A 20,784-nucleotide genomic window follows, 5' to 3' on the forward strand; every position below is an offset into this window, starting at 1 on the left:
TGCAGCTATTGAGTCTTGTAGAACTATCAAGAATGGCAACTTTAAACTAAATTTTATAAACTTCAACCCATTAAGTAGGGCTGAATTAGAGCTTCATTTATTCATTCATTATCCTACAAGGAAAATAAAGGCTTTTCTTATTCATCAGGGCAGGAGGGAAAACATTCGAAAACCAAAGCTCAAGGCAGCTAAGAATGAGGTACATGGACCAGTCTCCAACTAAAGGGACATGGCCCATGAGCAGTAATGGTACATGGCTGTGACTTGACACAGTGAGGGTGCTCTACCCTCTCCAGCCTGGACATGGTCTGAGTGTGAGTCCCACCACCCCAGGGTGGACATGGTCTGAGTGTGAGTCCCACCACCCCAGGGTGGACATGGTCTGAGTGTGAGNCATGGTCTGAGTGTGAGTCCCACCACCCCAGGGTGGACATGGTCTGAGTGTGAGTCCCACCACCCCAGGGTGGACATGGTCTGAGTGTGAGTCCCTCTACTTTCAGACTGGACATGGTCTGAGTGTGAGTCCTGCCACCCAAGGGTGGACATGTGTGTGCCCCTCCATCCCTGCTTCATAGAATAGAATCTAACCCCCAATTTGAAGAATTAAGATGGCAAAATTTAAACTATTTCTTTAGATATGGGAAAGTAATTAGGATTCAATAAGGTCATCAGAATGAAGCCCCTGACTATATTCTGATGGGTTCTATAAAAAGAGGGGCAGTGATCTCACACACACACACACACACACACACACACACACACACACACAATCCTTAATTCTTGCCATGTGGTCCATGTGATGCTCCGTATCACCTTGGGTTTCTATCAACAACACAATCACCTTGTCCCTGTAGCTATAAAACAGTGATTATGAAAATAAAAATAAAAACCTCCTTTTCTTCATGAAGTTAGCTTGCTTCACATATTTCAATACAATAGTGAAACACTGACAAGTACACTTCCCACAAACACTATTTCAAGGAGATATTTTGATTGTCCATACCCCTATCTCAAAATACACTTAGCTGCAAGTTTAAAGGCATACACCCAATGTTTTTGTTGCTGTTGGTGGTGGCTATGGTGGTGGTGATGGTGGTGATGGTGGCTGAGCTTACAGAACAGAAGAAGGCTTAATCAATATAAGGACTTTTAATCAAAGGTCACATATAACCAGCCACACCTTACTTTGACAGTGGTGAAAGACCCAAGCATTTTGTCTGTGTACAATAGGCAAAGCAGCCACTAGAGATAACTGTCATCTATGGGGGCATCATCATCTCTACTAAAGAGCACATGCTGATCACCTGTGGCAAGCTGAGTGACATGTATTTGGTTACCATCCGGGTCAGGCCCAGCAGGAGCTAGGCCTCCTCTGTGTACCTCTTGCTGCTTAGTCCTGTCTCCATTAAGGGCGCATAACCTTTGCGAAGCCTTCTGTATTGAAGAAAAGCCAGCAACCCCAAGAGCAAGACGAAAGCTCCTAGGATTCCAATGACCACTGAGAGAGTTGTGGTCCAAACTGGAGCTTCTTCCTCTGAAATGAGAGCAGACAAGAAGGGTCTGTGGTTACACTTCCATCATCCGAGCACTGCTAGAAAATGAAAATACTTCCCTTTCTCATGTGCATTTCTTTGCAAAACAAAACTACCCTGGCTAGAATTTTACCTTCCTTCTTCTCGCTGTTACCCTCACCATAACTGTTTTTCAAGGAAGCAGAAAACGGCATCCCATTACTTAAATAAGGCTTATTGCATTTTGTAAATCTGTCACAATAAATGTTTAGATGCAGAACAAAACCTCTAAGGAAATGTATAACTGCTTTTGTAAGTTAGAAACCCATTTGTAGACATGAGAGCTAAGATGATCTTTGGGGAACAGCTAAATGAAAGACACTTTCGCTGGGAAATTCTTTTATTGCCTCTACCCTTGTGGCAGATGATAAAGGCGTTAGAGAATAGATGTATTCTCCTGACAGAAACACTTACCAACAGAAGCAGACCTCTTTGTATCCATTTAAATAGTTGTGAATAAACTCTAAGCCTCTCCCATGACATAGGTAATATATTCACACTTAATACCACTCTCCCATGAAGTTAATGTATTTTTGAAAGATGCTTATGCCTATGTGACATTTCCTTGAACCATATCAACTGCTGTAGAAGGTCATTCCCTCCAAGCCATCCTGTCTTTCAACGACCTGACCCTCACCTAAAGGACAGAATACCTGCTCAACCTTCTCCAGTCCCAAGGGCCAGGGCCCAGCTTGACTCCCAAAAGAGCTTTTGTCCTTTTTTGGTATGATCCAGCAGAACTTGTTACTACTTATAGCTTATTTTTCTTGTCATTTTTATTAATTTTATGTGATGCTAAGTCCAGCATGATCATGGGAAGGACATGACATGGTTCCTATCTCTGGAACAGAGCCAGCAGGATGTGGACATCCACCTCATGCTGGGCATGAGGTGTGTGTGTGTGTGTGTGTGTGTGTGTGTGTGTGTGTGTGTGTGTGTCCCTCCTCCAGGAAATATTCTCCCTTCCAAAGTGATCGAGAAATGCTCTCCCTGGCAAGGTTAATGACTCTATGATAATTAGAAACAGCGCCAGTCCAGAAGACGAGGATGTGACTTCTGTCTCAGCAAATTGGTGAATGCTGGGACCTTCAGGACAGCCCTTAAGACTGTAGAAAAGAACTCTGAAAACATGAGCTCAAAAATATATAATTTCTCAACTATGCAAAATATAAGGATGCAATATGAATTATATGAGGGGTTTCATGGACCTAAAAGAACAAAGGCGACTAAACTATGAGCCAGCTTCTCACAAAGATATTAAGGAAGGAGATAACAATGCTTAGGGAGCAGTGATCTCAGAACCAGATCCCACTCAGCTAAGCTTATTGTTTGTGCTTACAAAGGCAGGCAGATTCCTACATTCATGGTGGTCAGCCAGGGACAGAGAAAGTTTAGGTCTAGGCCCAGGTGTGATAGAAATGGTAATTTCAGGATAAGATCCCATCCAGCTAAACTTATTGTCTGTGCTCACAAAGGTAGGCAGGGAAAGATTGCTCAGTGGTTAGGAGCACTGACTGTTCTCCAAGAGGTCCTGAGTTCAGTTCCTAGCAACCACATGGTGGCTCACGACCATCTGCCATGGGGTCTGATGCCCTCTTCTGGTGTGTCTAAGGAGAGAAATGGTATACTCACACATAAAATAATTAAATAAATCTTTAAAAAAAAAAGGCAGACAGATCTCTGAATTCATTTGCAATGTTAAGAAAAAGAAAAGAGAATGTACTTGCTGTCTTTTTCTCTAAGAATCATGGGGCTGGGGTCATGCCCTGAATGCTGATTCATGGGATAATCAAGGGGGAACTAGAGTAAATGATTAAATTGATATGTAAATAGAAGACTGGGCTTTGGTCTGCATGAGCTGAGCTATCTGGATGAGCTGTCTGGAGCTCTCCAGAAAAAGTTGTCTCAAGCAGAACACAGGGTGTCAGCTTGTACCCACAATTTGACTTTGAGTATTTCTTCTCACCACTCCTGGATACCCCTTCCTCAGGACCATCTACCAAGCCAAGGCTAATCCTTGGTAATATGGAATGTAATTTTATATAAAATATAACATTTGATTAGTTCTTTGATAATTTCATGTATTGTGTTTTGGTATTTACCTTCCACCCTTTCTCTTAACTCCTTCCAGATCTACCCTACCTACCTACCCACCCCTAACTTCATCTCCTTTTTTTAAAAAAAAAGTAACCCACTGAGTCAAGTTTGTGGTGTTCATACTCATGGGCCATCCACTGAGTTCCACGAAGTGTAAAACACTGAGAAGCAACATCTGGTTGGAGTTGAAGAATAATTGTAGGAAAAGCTTCCATGGTTTTCTAGGGAAAGTTAATGGTATTCTGGGGACAAGTTTGCTGGGCTCTGGATGTGCCATGAAACTCTAGTCTGTTCTATCGATCCTCTGGAGTGTCTGGCTTTTAGGGAAACAGGGACTTCAGAGAAAGTCTCTTTCTGCACTTTGGGTAGGAAAGGGCAATGAGAGATAGCAGGGAGGGGAGGCAGCATTAGAGACCCCTTGGCTCTCTTTTAGTTGAAAACACTCCGCTGGCCAGCATCTCACAGTCAGGGATCACAAAGGCAAAGCCAAGTTTCCCTCTCCCTGCCTTCATTTAAGCCACCTGTGCAGTTCCCTGTCCTTGCTCTTCCTCTGCAGTCTATGCCACCTGCTCAGCTACTGGGCATCCATCAGTCCATCAATATAGGATGGGCATCCTGTGTACTCAGTCTTTCTCAAGTCCCTCACTGCTTTTCACCCTTAGCTGGAAGAGGAGCAGAATATCTCTCTCCACAACATACCCTTGGGTAAGAGGGTCATTTTAAGACAAAGGCATTTGGCATTCAGCAGATGTCACCTCCTAGAGCTTCCTTAACTGACTAACCACAGATACTCAAAAGAGACAATGACTGCCAGCAATCTCCCCAGGGGTAGGGGAGGGGTGTTGTCAGCTGTGAAAGCATGAAGCTGTGCAGAGTTGCTAAGATAACCTCATCTGCCATTGCTTCCCTGTGGATTCCCTTCCCATAGCTTGCCTCTGTCAGGTCACATCTCCACAACTTCTCACTCTTGGTTTAAAGTGACATCTAAGCTCTGAGACCATAGGCTTCTCTGAGTCTTCCTTCCCTTCTGTTCTAGAAAGAGCCCCGTGTCTCATAAAGAGGGACATCATATTTCTCCTGTTGATCTTTCTTTTGTCAGTCTGGGTTGTTGAACACTGATGAGCCTAGAAGTTAGCAGAGAGGAATATCCTTTACTCACACCACCACCGCCCCCGTCTCCCAGCAGAAATATATATTCCGTATCAAATTATCACCCAGCATAGCTTTTTATCCTCTGGTAAGTTGATAGATTTTAGGCATATTTGGGACTGAGATGATATCTGCTAAATGATTCTTGATGTAGAGAATAAAAGCAGATCAGGGTGCCCAATCCAAATCTTTGATTATCATTATGCTTAATCCAAGAGCAAAGAGAAAAAATTCTAAAAGGATGCCCTCAGCATCCCAAATCAGTGTGGACGGGAAGCAGTCAGTGCCAAACTGGGGGGCGGGGGGGGGGAGATAGATGCCAATAGTAAAAGATTCTCCATGTCAGAGAGCAACACGGGGAGCTCTGGAGTCACCTTGTAGGCTATGAATAATCGGGAAGAAGCTGCCAGCAGATTCTATTCTGCAGCTTCTCCACGCATTAAAATATTTCTGTTGTTTCATCTTTTCCGCCTCAAACTTCCCTTAAGATTCTGTAAAGCACTGGAGTCTGGGCAAAAGAAGAAAAGGTATTCATGCATGCTAATAAAGATGCCCTGGATTTGAAAGCCTGCTAGAACCTCCATGAAGTCCAATCCGTTCTGAGGTTCAGTGTCATCCTGGGTGGACCTATCCCTACAGCGCTGGTGTAGCCAAGGGTGACTCAAAATACCCAGCGCTATTGCAAAGTAATAAAACCATATCAATCAAAACAACAGCAGATGACCTTCAAACCCATGTGGGGACTCTCATGAAGGTTTTGCACTACCAGTCATGGTCTTTAAAAATGATGAAAGGATGGACTATCCAGAGACTACCCCACCCGGGGATCCATCCCATCATCAGCCACCAAACCCAGATACTAATGCTCATGCAAGCAAGATTCTGCTGAAGGGACCCTGATATNGAGGCCTCTTGTGAGNCTATGCCAGTNCCTGGCAAACACAGAAGTGGATGCTCNCAGTCAGCTATTGGATGGANCACAGGGNCCCCAATGGAGGAGNTAGAGAAAGTACCCAAGGANCTGAAGGGGNCTGCAACCCTNTAGGTGGAACAACAATATGAACTAACCAGTACCCCCTGAGCTCGTGTCTCTAGCTGCATATGTAGCAGAAGATGGCCTAGTCGGCCATCATTGGGAAGAGAGGCCCCTTGGTCTTGCAAACTTTATATGACCCAGCACAGGGGAGTGCCAGGGCCAAGAAGTGNGAGTGGGTGGGTAGGGGAGCAGGGGCGGGGGGAGGGTAAAGGGAACTTTTGGGATAGCATTTGAAATTTATATAAAGAAAATATCTAATAAAAAATATTTTTAAAAATGGTCCGTTGTATTACTTTCCACAATGGCTGAGTTTTTACTGTTTTCTGGTCTTTGTAGCTTGCGACAATCTGAAGTGTGTCTCAATAATCTCAACTCTGCTGCAAATAAGATCACTAGTCCCTCCGTGTCCACAGGGGAGTAAAATCACTTGGACTTTATCAGTTACACATGGGACAGTTCTCATAGATTTGGCTAGTTCAGATAAAAACTGTCAAATCAGGCAGAAGAGTTGACGTTGCCTCTGTAGAATAGTGTCTTTTAACAACTTACAGTTTTCCCAAATGGTCTGATGTTTAATTGGTAGCTTAATGACTTATCTTGTTAAATCCAAGGTATTCTCAAAATAGCCAATAAACTCAACTTGGCCTGAATGCTTCAATTAGCAATCTTGCTTACGTTTAGAAGAGAGCGAGCAAGCGGCCTTAGAAGCTGACTGAGTCACCCACTTAGGAGCTGCACTCCTCACCTGACAGGTCAATGGCGTAATTGTAGCCAAGTTGCTCTGCGGTTAGGAAGAGCTCTTCATTAGTCACAGGCGGGAAGAAGGGGACCATGTTGTACATTCGATTGTGACCAATGGGTGCCAGCTCCTGAGGCCAGGCATCTGTGGAAGGGTTGTTTCTCTTCAGCCACTCATCAAAGATGGCATCTGTGAAAGAGTGAAGGACCTGCAAGACAGATGACCGCAGTGACGAGCAACTCAGCCGACCCCAGCCTTCTCTGCAGTGGAATGTAGTCCTTACCACGGGAGCGTGTGTGTGCCCACCCTGCTGACGCACGCACTGACTGGCGTTCTCAGATGAACTTTGCAATGGCATACAGACGTACCTCCTCAAAGGGGACTGTAAATCCTTTGATCGAGCGAATAAAGAACTCATGTTGCAAATTTCACACTGGTTTGGAAACATCTAAGACCTTCCAGATAGCATGCTAATTATTGCTTCCAGGAGAAAGGCACGTGTGATAACTACATATTCTACTCAAAATTTAGATGCTTGAGTTTGGCAGAAAAGTAGAGGTAGCATTCACCATTATTGTAAAATAAATGAGCAATAAAAAAGAAATAAAAACATCAAGAGTAGATTTTCGGATTTTGCATGCCCTTTACCTATTCATTTTACAACCCTTTCCCTTGAATTCTTAGAATTGCATGGCAATAAAAAGTCTAAAAGTGTTGAATACACAGAACACTCGTTTTTATTTTCTCAAAGAAGCTGTAAAATCCTTTTCAAATACTGCAATCTTTATATATTTCAAAACATCACCAGTGCAATCCCCATATGCACAACCCTGATTTTTAACAGGGTTTAAAAGCAAGAGTTCGGTTGATTTTTTTTTTAAAACAGGGTGTAAAAGCAGGAGTTCAGCAGAGACTTAACATCTGGCAATGAGACTTCCTCTTTCATTCCTAGACTGAAAGTTCAGGATGCTCGGGGACAGCATTTGTTCTTCCTCCTATGTCCTAGACATGGTCAACTCAGGGTCACAATATATGAGCCCCACCTCCCTGGGGGCAGCCATTTTGTCAGGAAGCCCAACTCAGTCACACAGAGAAGCCAAAGGGAATAAGGACTCGTCAGACCACAGCTGCTCCAGTATCTACCGCCAACAGACTCCAAACACCTCAAGATCCTGCCCCACCCTTTCTCAGTAAAGCCATTCCAGAGTCTCTGCCCAAACTCATAAGAAATCACAAGAAATTAAATGGTCACACAGCTTCCAGCTGAAGTGTCGGGGTCATTCTAACACAGCCGTAGATAACCCCAGGGAAAGTAGTGAGTCTGAACAGCTCAGGACAGGTGCACACTCACTGCACCATGCATAGAAGAAGCATAGAACCCTAGTGTTGGCACTGGGGGTTACAAGGAGCTGCCAAGGATCAGTAAGAAGATGAGGAGGACATGGCCCATGAGTGTCAACCATGAGGGAAGCACTGCAAATATTAGCAGGGGACACCAGCATGGTGCAGGTGGAGACGAGATGCAACACAGAACCTGTAGTTGCTTCTGTTGTGTGAGAAACGTTAGTAAATGGCAACTGTCACTTCAACTACAGCATCGGAGCTATTACTAGCTCAATTCACTGCAATGGCTCATAGAAGAAGAATGAAGGAATTCCTACTTTATGGGTATGTGCAGGCTACTATCCTCTGGCATCATGACTTTGTAGAGCTTGCTAATAAAAAGATGAGCATTTAGGGAGGCATATGGTACATAATTAGCACATAATAAATACAATAGTTAATATTGTTGGTGCTTGTTCTGTGTCAAATGCTACCCTAAGAGCTTTATGGATAACAACGCATTGGAACCTCAGAACAGCCTGAGTTAGTGGCTGCTGCTTTCATTAAGAGCTCAGGCTACTGTAAGTAAGGACCACGGACTGAGTGCTGTAGACACTGCAAGCTCGTTGTCTCCCAGGTCTAGAAGACAGGAACCCAAAATAAAATGTTGCTAGAGCTGGTTCCTTCCAGTGGTCTATGCTACTGCTTGGTTGTGGGTCTCTGCCTTCATCTTCAGACATGCGTGCTGGCCACATCCAGATTCCTTCTGCCTCTGTGGACATCACTTAGTAAGGTTTGAATGTCACTCCGAAACTCAGGCTGACATTCCTTTGCCACTGATGGTAAGTAGTCACAAGTCTGAACACACGGATGGGCTAATGCTGTGATTGGGGTGGTTGTGATAGATGCCATTTTCTCATTAAACACAAAAACAAAAACCTTCTATTTTCTCTCCTTTGTCAGAAACTCATATACTTCCTCCACTACCACTGCACCATGATACAGCATGAAGGCTCTTGCCAGATGTCAGTGCTGTGCTCTTGGATGGTCTAGCCTTCAAAACCATAAACAAAACAAACTTTTATTGTTTACAATTAATGCAGACTGTAGAATTCTATAAGAGCACCAGAAACAGGCTAAGGTCCTTTGAATAATGGATGAGTGACCTACAGTCCTCTAACATGACCTTATGTGAGCTAACTACATATAAACAAAGTCCTTTACTGAGTGATCAAGAATTAAGATTTTAGTATTTCAATGAGGGGGAGGCACAGCCTAAAGCAGAATGTAAGATACAGAAGCATTAAGAGATTTGTCCAAAAGCACACAGCAGGCCTACGATGGTGCAAGAGTTTGTGAACCCGGGAAGCCCAACCGTAAAGCCAGAGTTCATTTACATTAACATGTTTATTTTATGTTTATTTCAATGTACGCACGTGTGCATGTGTGCTAGTATGACTGCAGAGACGCCAGACCCCTGGAGCTGGGGTCCTCAGCCGGTTGTGGACACCTGACATGGGTGTTGACTCGGGTCTTCTGCAAGAGTAGTCTATACTCGAGCTGCTGAGCCATCGCTGCAGCTCTGCACCCATCCTCATCCCTTTACAGATAAAGCCAGAGTTCTGTTTGTTGGTTTGGTTTGGTTTGGTTTGGTTTGGTTTGGTTTGGTTTGGTTTGGTTTTGAGTTTTCAAGACAGGGTTTCTCTGTTTAACCCTGGTTGTCCTAGAACTCACTCTATAGACCAGACTGGCCTCAAACTCACAGAGACTCTCCTGCCCCTGCCTCCCAAGTGCTGGGATTAAAGGCATGCTAAAGCCAGAGTTCTCAAACCACATATTTCTTTTCCCATACAGTAAATCATACTGTGCATCAATCACTCAGCTAAGTCCCAGGACCAGCCACAATAGCAAATTAGTTTTCAGGCATAGCCTCACCTTTGACAAGGAGGAGAAAGTGTAGAGTTCGACTCAGGAGTTTCTAAGCCAGTTGTGAACTTTCATGATCTCTTGAGCCCATGTCAGAAATAAAAATGTGATTAGGAAAAAGACTAGAGCATCTCAAGACACCAAGAAGATGCAGCATTGGTGCAGCAAGCGGCTAACAGCTTGTAGAAACACAGTGAGCCCTCCCAGGGCAAAGCATATAATTAAAAAGGCAGACAAAAGTCTAAAGCAATATATAATCCACAGAGATAAAAGAAAGGAGGAAAATAATGAAAGACAATAGGTCTCATATGGGCCATAAAACATACAATAAATGCTCTGCTAGGAACAACATACAGAGGACCCAATTTACAGAGCACAGTAAATGAGGAAGAGCCGTGTGCTCTGAAATGATGCAGACTATAATAAATTGAATGCAAGTCATAACGTATCCACAGCCAGCCACAAAGGGAGACAGTGTAGTCAACACAGTAAGCGTTTGTGCTGAAACTACTGCAGGTCCTCAGCAAGAAACCTTGTGTTCTTTCTGGGACACTAATTGTATCTTTGTCAGACCCAAGTTGAAAGTTAACTTGGGGATTATTGCTCTAATGGCCAACTGCTATTTCAGGGTCAGATGTGAGGAGCAAAAGTCAAGTAAAGATACATTGTTATGGACCTTTATCCACTACCCAGAGACATAGGTGCAGTTTGGTACTAAAGTTTAGCATTTAGGAATAACGGCACAAAGTCTTGCACAGCTCCACTGTGCTTTATCCTACCAAAATAAGGATGGGCACAAGAAGCAGGGAGGGAAATACTGAGTCTCGGCTCAGAAGCACTGTTGAAGAAAATGGGAGCGCATGGCTAAAATTCATTTAAATGTGATCCTTGCAGGAGGAAGCAATCACTCAGCACACATTGTTCTCACCGGTAAGAGAATACCACAGAAGAATGCAGATAAGGACAAGGCTACTGCCAAAGGGCTTGAACTGAGTTGGCTATAAATTCAGATTCCTGCCATGCAGGGGAATGGAGAAGACTTCCGCCCCTGGAGAAAGAAACCACAGCTGAGTCCAGCTGCACTGGGATGCAAACGTTATCAGAGAGCAGCACACTGCGGCCTTCACAACCCGACCATCCAAAAGACATTCCTTAGAATCACAGAGGCTTGTATGGTGGTGATATGTTACTGTTGTAGGTTCTACATTCGGAATTCAGAGGTAAGGATAAATGTGATTGTTTAAAAGTCACAAGGCATACATGGACAGGGAAAGACGGGCACTGCATTCTAATTTAAAACTTAAGGCAAAAGGTCTGAAAATAAAAGTCCCTTTCTGCTCTCTTACTGTTCTCTCTCTTACTTCTCCTTCTCATCCTCTAACTCCTCTCTCTCTCTCTCTCTCTCTCTCTCTCTCTCTCTCTCTCTCTCTCCCCTTCTCTCTTTTTCCCTGCCTTTCTATAATAAAGTTCTAAAACCATTTTTAAAATGTCACTTTCTAACATATTTAAGATGGTGATGGTGCACGCCTTTAATCCCTGCCCCAGGGAAGCAGAGGCAGGAGGATCTCTGTGAGTTCTGGGACAGTCTGGTCTATATACATAGTTCCAGGCCAGCCAGAGCTACATAATATAATAAGACCCTGTCTCAAAAACAAAACCGTATTTAATCAGCTTGCTCTTTCATGGAGGATTTTTTTTTTTTTAATTCTTTCCTTTTTTCTTCCAAGGCTCTGAAGCAATGTATAGTAAGGGTGTTTTTTTCACACTTCCTGAAATAAAAGCCATAAAGAATGTGCATGAAACAGTTAGGGGGCATCCAGACTTCTACCTGTGTGGCTGAGCTGTGCCACAGGAACACACTCCATCGAGGGACAAGAGACAAGTTTGTACAGACTGAACGCACGTGTCCTCCCCTAGCTCACAGCTGCATCCCTAAGCCTGATTGTGATGGTGGACGCTCTAGGTCTCTGCACGATGGCAGGCCATCAGGATGGATTACTTAAGGATAGGATCAATTCTCTTATAGAGGAGACCCCAGACAACATCTTCTCACTTTCAGCCATGTGAAGACACAACAGCAGCGGTAGCAGCGGTAGCAGCAGCAACAACAACAACAGCAGCAGCAACAACACAGCCTTCTATGAACCATGAAGCAGCGCCTCACCACCCCCACATGCTATCGCCTTGAACTTCCTGGTTTTCAGAAGCTATGAGAGATCAGTGTTGGTTGGTTGGTTGAGCCTGGGTTCCGGTGTTTTCGTTACAGCATCCTAAATGGACCAGTGTGCAATTGTAGGGAAAAGAGCATTTGAGCATTAAAGGGTGGGAAGACAGCTCGGTGGTTAAGTTCAAACCCTGTTACCCACATTGTGGGAGGAGGGATCTGACTCCAGAAAGTTGTCGTCTGACTATTGTACACTACATGAGACCTGTTTGTGCATTCACATACAAACACAAAATAGGTCAGTTTTTAAGGCACAGAGTGACTAAGGACAACCTGCGACCCTCACACATGCCTGCATGAACACACACAAAGGGCAGTGGGTCTATTTCTCTGTCATTCTGGACAGGTTTTGTCAGACAAAACCACTCTGGTTAAATCTGTATAGTGATGAGACCCACTGGAGAGACTGTCCAGTGGTTAAGAGCATGTGTTGCTCTTACAAAGAACCATGGTTCATCACACAGCATTTACATGGTGGCCCACAACTACCTGTAGTTCCATAGAATCTGACCCTCTCTGTTGACCCCAAAGAACATCAAAGCGCATATGGTGTGCAGATAGATATTCATGCAAGTACTCATACATGCACATGAACAAATAAAATACAAAGAAATCATTAAATTAAAAGGATATAATGGTACTATATATGTGTGGTAGCTTAGATATGCTTGGCCCAGGGAGTGACACAATTAGTTGATGTGGTCTTGCTGGAGGAAGTGTGTCACTGTGGAGATGGGCTTTGAACTCCTTTGTCCAGGCTCCTCCTAGTGTGTAAGAGAGCCTCGTCATGTTCGCCTTGCAATGCCAGTCTCCTGGCTGCATCTAACCAAGGTGCAGAACTCTCAGTCGCTTCTCCAGCTCCGCGTCTGCCTGGACCTTGCCATGCCTCCTGGAGTCATGATAATGGATTGAACGTCTGAATCTGTAAGCCAGCCCCAACTACATGTTGTCCTTTATAACAGTTACCTTGGTCATGTTGTCTCTTCGCAGCAATGAAACCCAAACTAAGACAATATGAAATACATGCATATAAATATTTATGCATATATACCTATGAATATGCTGTATATAATATGAATGACACGTAGAAGAAACTGAACTCTGGCAACTTAGTAGTTAATTCCTTGAGGGGAAAAAATGTTTATAATTTTGAAATTTTTGAGCAAACACAAAAATGAGGTGCAACGGGATTCTGCTATTAAAGCATCGACTTCTAAGAGGTGTGGCCAGTTCAGCAAGCATCCTCTGTGAGAGCTGAAGAGAGAGCCCTGTGGTAGTGTGAGGGTCCAGTCTGCCCAGAGCTACCTCCAGGCTAATTTTTTGTTGTTGAATCAGCAAAGCCCTAGAGGACAGAAACTGAAGCTGACGCTGGACCATCAAGATGTGCACATAAACTATGGCTTGAGGCAAAAGTCGTATTTTATCTGACTGATAAGGAGGTATATTTAATTCAGTCCTTGGTACTGACTTAGTTCTTAAAAGTATGTGTTTGTACTTATAAAGCCTAGTGCTGAAAAGATATTTAGCATTTGCCAAAGTAACATTCCCAGACCAAACGGAGCCCACAGAGACAAGCAGAACCCACAGAGACAAGCGGAGCCCACAGAGACAAACGGAGCCCACAGAGACAAACGGAGCCCACAGAGACAAACGGAGCCCACAGAGACAAACGGAGCCCACAGAGACAAACGGAACCCACAGAGACAAACAGAGCCCACAGAGACAAGTGGAACCCACAGAGACCCCTGCCCGTGGTGGTCACCCATCCTCGCCAGTACTTCAACTCTTCTAGATCTTACTCAGACATAATGCTACTTAAAAGGTAGCCACTGGGTGTCTGCTACATTTAACTGCATATTTAAAAAGTCAACACTGCATTTACGAAGCATAAACACAGTAAAAATCAATGGCCCCATCTTTTCAAAAGTCATGAAAAATTATTCAGACATCCCTTTCCCCAATTAGTGTTGTCTCTGCTAAGCATGTAACAGCACTACTCTGGCTCAGCTATAATGAAAGCCATTGTGATGAATCAAACTAAGAACTGTCTCAACTGAGGAAACCTGTCAGCGGGAAACCTTTCTAGCTCGTTTCCCATGCCTCAGCTTCTCTGAATCTTATGTTCTCTACATTCCAAAAGAGGACTATAGTTTAGCATAGAGTGCTTTGTGAGGTTAAAACATTGTGTTTGTGTCCATACCTATAGAATAGGAACTGTCACTGAATAGATGCTTAACAGTAAACAGCTTCTTAATAACAGAAAATGAGGTTTGGAGGGCAGAGCCCAGGACGCACACCTAGTAGGCACACAGTCTACTAACCTATGCCCGATGCTAAAAAAAAAAAAGTCACTGCACATGTGACTGGGTCAGACTGGATGTGGTGTCAATTAGCACACCAGATTCTCCTAAACTAAAAATAAATTAATAAGACGATCATTTAAAAATTACATGAACATGCTATTAGTTTTCCCATTGAAAACGTCAAAAACAAAGGATATTGCGATTTGTTGGCCACTTAGAGAACAAATTAGTCTCGCTACCTCTGGTTCTTTCGGATATTTTTGTCATTTTTTTTTAAAAAAAATTATACAGCAGTCACGGTGAAATGAACATATGGGTCATAGAAAAGCAAGTGTTCGTGAGCTTTTTAAATGCATAGAGAAGATGCTAAGCTTCATTTATAAGAGAAATTCAAATTAAAACTTCTCCTACCAAAGTAGCAAAGAGAAGGCAAGATAGCATAGGGACCAAAAGCATAGGGACCAAAAGCATAGGGACAAAAAGCATAGGGACAAAAAGCATAGGGACCAAAAGCATAGGGACAAAAAGCATAGGGACAAAAAGCATAGGGACAAAAGTAGGGGCCAGCAAGGACTGTGCCTGTGCCATGCAGGAGTCAGGAGGGACTGTCCTTCAGCCTTCATGGGCAACTCAGGATTTTTACTAAATGTCCAATGTCTTACCCCCTCCCCCCCCCGTACAAGGACCCTCCCCCCCCCGTACAAGGACCCTCCTGTCTTCTCTCCTCACCTGCCCCGCATGATTTACCTTAATATAGTATTGGTAACTCAAAAGATTAGGAACTGCTAAAGGCCTGCTGTGACTTCAATATGATTTGTCCCCATCAAAATCCATGTTTAACTTTAGTTCCCAACGTAACGGCGTTGAGAGGTAGTGGGAATTTTAAGTGACTAAGTCACGAGGGACCTATCTCCCAAGTGGCTGGCATTCTCTATCTGGTAGTCAGCAAGTGGTTGAGCAGGCCTAGCAGGGCCAGAGTCCAACTCCTATAGTAGAAGTACATTTGGCTTCCTGGGCCCTTGGCTTCCTCTCTGGAGAAATGCTCTCTTGCTGTCTGACTTCACCAGGAGCTGACGCTACACGAGGTCTTCCAGTCTAGATGACAGCGGCACAGCCTCAGACCTCTCACATATCAGCCATAGCAATCTGATTTGTATGATTCGTCTAGCCTCGGGATGCCTGCCGTTGTCATATCCAGTGGACTGATGCAGTGCCTACCTATGGGTGACTGGTTGAATTTTTGATGGTAAATCTATACAATAGATTACCAACCAACCAGAGTAAAGGGAAAGAGATTAGCCTTTATTAACTAACGTATGTACGCTGACATGGAAGGGAACAGGAAAGGAATGGGGAAGGGGAAAGGCGGGGGAGGACAAGGACAAGACGGGAAAGGGGATCCGGGAGGGCAGGGAAGAAAGGGGTATATAGTATATTTTCAATTAGTTGAATAGATATAACCTGTTTGCTTCCGTGTTTATAAAATATACCTAAAGAAAAGCAGTAGCAAGTGGCTGAAAGATAACAACAAGGCTTCATGTAGACGTTTTTTTCATTGTGAACCTTGTCTGTACATTATTAATGTTGGAGGTGCAGCCTAGTGGCAGAGCATGTGATTAGCATGCATGAAGCCCTGGCTGCAGTCCCCACATGAAATTGAAATACTAAGAAACAAAGTAACAACTTTATAATTAAGTGAAACAAGCAGAAATATAGTGTGTGTCACTAATATAATTGTTAGTATGTATAACTTGAAAGTAAGTATAAAAATTGAAATGGTGGCTAAAGAGGTGACTCAGTGGTTAAGAGTGCTTGTTACTCCCTCGGAAGACCTGGGTTCAGTTCCGATCATTCACAATGATCTCAAGGCGAACTCCAGCTTTCCAGCGCCCTCTTGTGGTCTCCGTGGACACTGCATTCACATGCTGCAGCTATGAACCAACAGGCACACACAATATACACACAAATTAAAGTTTTTAATTTAAAACCTGAACATGCAATTATGAGGATTTTTAAGCTTTTCTTCAGGCTAGAGAGATGGCTCAGTAGGTAAAGCACTGGTCACTCATGCGTGAGGACCTGAGTTCAGATCCCCCGAGTCCGTATAAAAAGCCAGGTGCTAATGAGTGTACACCAAAAATTCCAGAGAACTTAGAAACAGACACAGGCCAGGGCTCCACCAACCAGCCAGGTTAGCTTCATCGGTGAGCTCCAGGCTGAGGGTGAGACGCTGTCTCAAACAATAAATGGAGAGCAGTTGAGACACTTTATATTACTCTCTGGAGTACACACGCACACTCATACACACTGGTTTCTATTACTGCAGTAAGCAAAGACTGTGCCCAAAAACAACTAGAGGAGAAACATTGTTTCAGCTCACAGTTGTAGCCCATCGTGAAAAGAGGTCAGGAACTCAAGGCGAGAACTAAGGCAGAGACCACAGAGGAGTGCTGCTTACTAGCTTGCTTCCCCTGGCCTGCTCACTTTGCCTTCCTATACTCCCCAGGACTACCTGCCTGAGAGAGACGCCATCTCTCGTGAGCTGAGTCCTCCCACAGTGATCACCAATGGAGAAAATGCCCCACAGGCTAGCCCACGGGTCTACCTTGAGAAGACTTTTTTTTTTTTTCAGTTGAGGTCGCTTCTACTTAGATGATTCTAATTTGTGTCAGGTGACAAAATGTATGAGTGTGTGTGCATGTGCATGTATGTATGTATGTGTGTGTGTGTTTGTGTGTGAGAGAGAGAGAGACAGAGAGTCAGAGACAGAGACAGGCAGAGGCAGAGAGAGATGGTAAGACTGGCTTTGGAGGCTTAGTCCATTTAGAGTTATTGTACATGGAAAACAACCACATGAGCTAGCTATCACTGTCTAGTCAACTCGAGGATTTCCCGACCATCTCGAAGTGCTTAGAACACATCACGTGTACCTTGGGGAAGGATAACTCTAAAGCACAAAGAGATGTCACTTCTCAGCCAGACGACTTGTACAGAGAAGATGAATGTAAGAGGGCTGGTGAGACTGTGGAGAAAGGTGAACATTTCCACTGCTGGTTTAGTTAAGCAATGGTGGAAAATGACACAGTAGGTCCGCAAAATCGAGAAGTAGGACTGCTGTGTGCTCCCAAACTCCACCGCAGGACTTAGATCTAAAGGAGGTAGTATGTCAAATGGCACCTGCAGTTTTCTCAGCATGCTACTCACAATAGTCAATGGGGAAATAACTTCCATGCATAACGGAAGACGTGCCCTTAAATGGTGGTGCAAGGGCGAGAGTGTAGCTCTGTCGGTAGGGCTTTGTGCCTGCGTGTAGCCCTGGATTTCATTCCCCAAACCACATAAACTGTGTCTTGAAAAACAGTTTTAAATTAGATTAAAAAGTGGTGTATATGTGTATATGTACAATGGAAGACTGTTTTTTGTTTGTTTGTTTGTTTGTTTGTTTGTTTTTAACATAGGGTCTCCCGTAGGCCAGGCTAGCTCTGAAATTCCCATGTAGTCAATGATGGCGTAGAGTTCCTGGGCCTCATGCCTCTAGCTCCTGAGTGTTGAGATTACAGGTGTGTAGCCACGCTCCAACTTCTGTTCAGTTCTTAAAGATCACACCGGTGAGTCTGCAACACAGGCGTGGGTGGGGTAAGCTGGACACAGAGAGAAACAAACGCACCTGCAAGGTAGGATGAACTGGGCACAGAGAGACTAACTGCCCAGCCCATTTCTAAGATGCTTCCTCTGGGAAAAGTGTCCCGAGGCTCTGGGTAGAATGGCACGTTTCTAGCACAGCTTCCTTCTCAGCAGTTAACTGTTGAATTTTACAGTGTATTGGTTTCCCCATTTTCCCATTTTCTGGACTATATCTAAATTTAATACAGAAGAGAGCGGTGCTTAGCTTCCCTGTGGACTAATCTCATTTTCCATGATAAATGTGTGGATTGCTGCAACTTGTAAGAATTATTAGCATTTCAGACATCGCTTCAGAGGTCCTTCCCCGCTTCCTAACGTTCTGCCTTCTCTTCCTTCTTATTGCGATCCTACACAACTTTGAAGTTCTATTGCTTGTAGAGATTTTACAAAATAATTTTTAACGAAAGCAGTGTGCAGCATAGTTACATAAATTGACTCACAAATCTGAAATTCCTGAAGCTGTAACTCTGTCAACTAAAATAGTCTACACTAAATCTCAGGACGCACAATAATTTGGTGTCAACTTAAACCTCTTTGTAAACAGCCTTAAGTAAGTGTGTGTGTTGGAAATAGTGATGAATTACTGTTCCTCCACCTTTGAGGAAAGGCTCTGGTTTTCTGTTTTGTAGTTGTTGTTCTTGTTTTATATATATAATAATATATTATTACTCCCCAAATTTTTCAATATAGAAGATGCTAAAAATAATGAAGACCAAACAACTAAATACATAGTATCGTTGAACTACATGCAAGCTGCAGGGTTTTGTTTTATTTTTATTAACAAACTTAAATCATGTGGGTTCTCACCTAGGACAGGAAATACATATGACTACAGTGATATTCCAGGAGCTAAGGTAGAAGGTTTATGAGTTTAAGGCCAGCATGGGTAACATAGTAAGACCCCACAGCAAAACAGAAAATAAGAAAGGCAGAAGGAAAAATTGAGAAGATGTGGAAAGTGCCCTATATTGCAAACCCTTAGGTTTGCTGGTCCCTTAGGTTAAGAGTCAGCAAAGTTAAAAAAGAAAACCTATGAGATCATAGTGATATAGTGTTAAATAAGACAAGTGCAAAATGTATACCACATGGGCCTACTGGCTGTCTCTCTATGTAGTGTTTTAATGGATACCACATTCAGTCATTTGTGCATTATCTATGGTGCCTACACGCTTCAGCCAGGGATACAGCTCAATGTTTGTTGAGCATGCAGTAGAACTCAGTTTCAGTTCCCAGTACTGATTAGAAAATAAATTAAAGCAAGGGAGGGAGGCAGGGGTGGAGCAAGAGCAACAGAGGAGGTGGAACGGAGAGAGAAGGAAGCCGAGTTGTTGATTAGCTGCAGCTGAGGCTCTCAGCCGGAAAACCTCAGAATTTTGCTATCTGGTCACTTACAAAAAATGTGACCTGTCCCTGTAGGTTTTAATGGAGTTCGTGGGCTTCCTCAGAAAGACAGCAGTCCTACAGAAAACCCATTTAGTGCCATTGCCATTATTTCCTTTAGGAGTAGAGGAAGGTTTATCCTCATCCTCAGTCTGTCAGAGAACTTCATGGTTCTGCTGAAGTAAACAGAAATACTTACAAGAGAAGCTGTAAAATCGTCTTATCAGTAGAGATTGTGTACCCAATTATATAGTTGATGCTGCGCACTTGAACAAGACCTCCCTAGAGACACACAGTCTCAGAGAAGGCAGGTAAGTGCCAGAAACCTGGACATGAGCTGATGGCTGAGGTGGTTGCCCAGGAAATGATCTGAAACATGGAGTCAGAGACCCCAGGCAATGCTGGCATGAGGCAAATGGCATGAACAGTTGCTGATGCCTCACAGATGAGTCCCCACCTAGTCAGAGGCAGGGTCCAACCGTCCACACAGCTGACAAGCCCATCAGGTGTTAGGGCTGTGCAGACCAGAGAGGAGAAGCAGTTTCTAGAAGGAATGGTCATCCATCTCCTCTTTTGATACAGACTCAAGTCTATGTCAAGTTGCCTTGCTTAGCCCCAACTTGACTTAGGCTTGAGTGTCTTCTTATGGTGTCACACAGCCTCCCCAGAGCCCACAAAGACAAACTTGTAGAAACTGATGAAGCTGTGAGTTGAGAAGCTCATTCACGCACGTTCGTGTGTTCAAGCTCATGCTCACTTGATGTGCCTACATTCAGAGATGCGACCTGAAAGGAGACTGCCAATATTTGTTGAGGTCTTAAATGCAGGGCCCTGATCTGATAGGATTGACGTCCTTCTAGGAAACAGCATATGAGAGATTACTCCTAGCCTCTTCCCATCACTCAAGCTCACAGTGAGGAGACCCAGGAAGAAAGCTGTCAGAGATTGAATGTGAACCGTCCCCTACAGACTTCTGTGTTTGAATAACTAATTAGTTCACAACTCGTGGCACTCCTCCAGAAGGTATGATGGTACATTTGTGGGTGGAGCCTTGCTGGAGGAAGTGGCGGCTCACTGTGGGAAGGCTTTGAGGGTTTTTTTTTTTTGGTTTTTTTTTGGGGGGGGGGGATTGGGACAGGGTTTTTTTGGGTAGCCCTGGCTGTCCTGGAACTCACTTTGTAGACCAGGCTGGCCTCGAACTCAGAAATCCGCCTGCCTCTGCCTCCTGAGTGCTGGAATTAAAGGCGTGCGCCACCACGCCCAGCTGGCTTTGAGGTTTTATAGCCAGATCCCACTTCCTGTCTACTCAGCTTCCTGCCTGTGGTTTCCATGGGACCAGAGCCCTCTCTTGA

General features: G+C 43.9%; 1 protein-coding gene across 1 annotated transcript in view; it reads right to left on the reverse strand.

Moving 5' to 3' along the window:
* Positions 1-1,134: 1,134 nt before the first annotated feature.
* Positions 1,135-20,784, reverse strand: part of Dct (dopachrome tautomerase) — a 38,663-nt gene continuing 19,013 nt past the window's right edge. Inside the window, exons 7-8 of the mRNA XM_021202855.1 lie at positions 6,599-6,800; positions 1,135-1,534 (exon numbers count right to left, since the gene is read on the reverse strand). Coding sequence (XP_021058514.1) covers positions 1,362-1,534; positions 6,599-6,800 — 375 coding nt within the window. The 3' untranslated portion in view covers positions 1,135-1,361. The remainder of the gene's footprint in view (positions 1,535-6,598; positions 6,801-20,784) is intronic.

This window comes from Mus pahari, chromosome 8 (genome assembly GCF_900095145.1).
Source record: "Mus pahari chromosome 8, PAHARI_EIJ_v1.1, whole genome shotgun sequence".
In the NCBI taxonomy this organism is placed as follows: domain Eukaryota; kingdom Metazoa; phylum Chordata; class Mammalia; order Rodentia; family Muridae; genus Mus; species Mus pahari.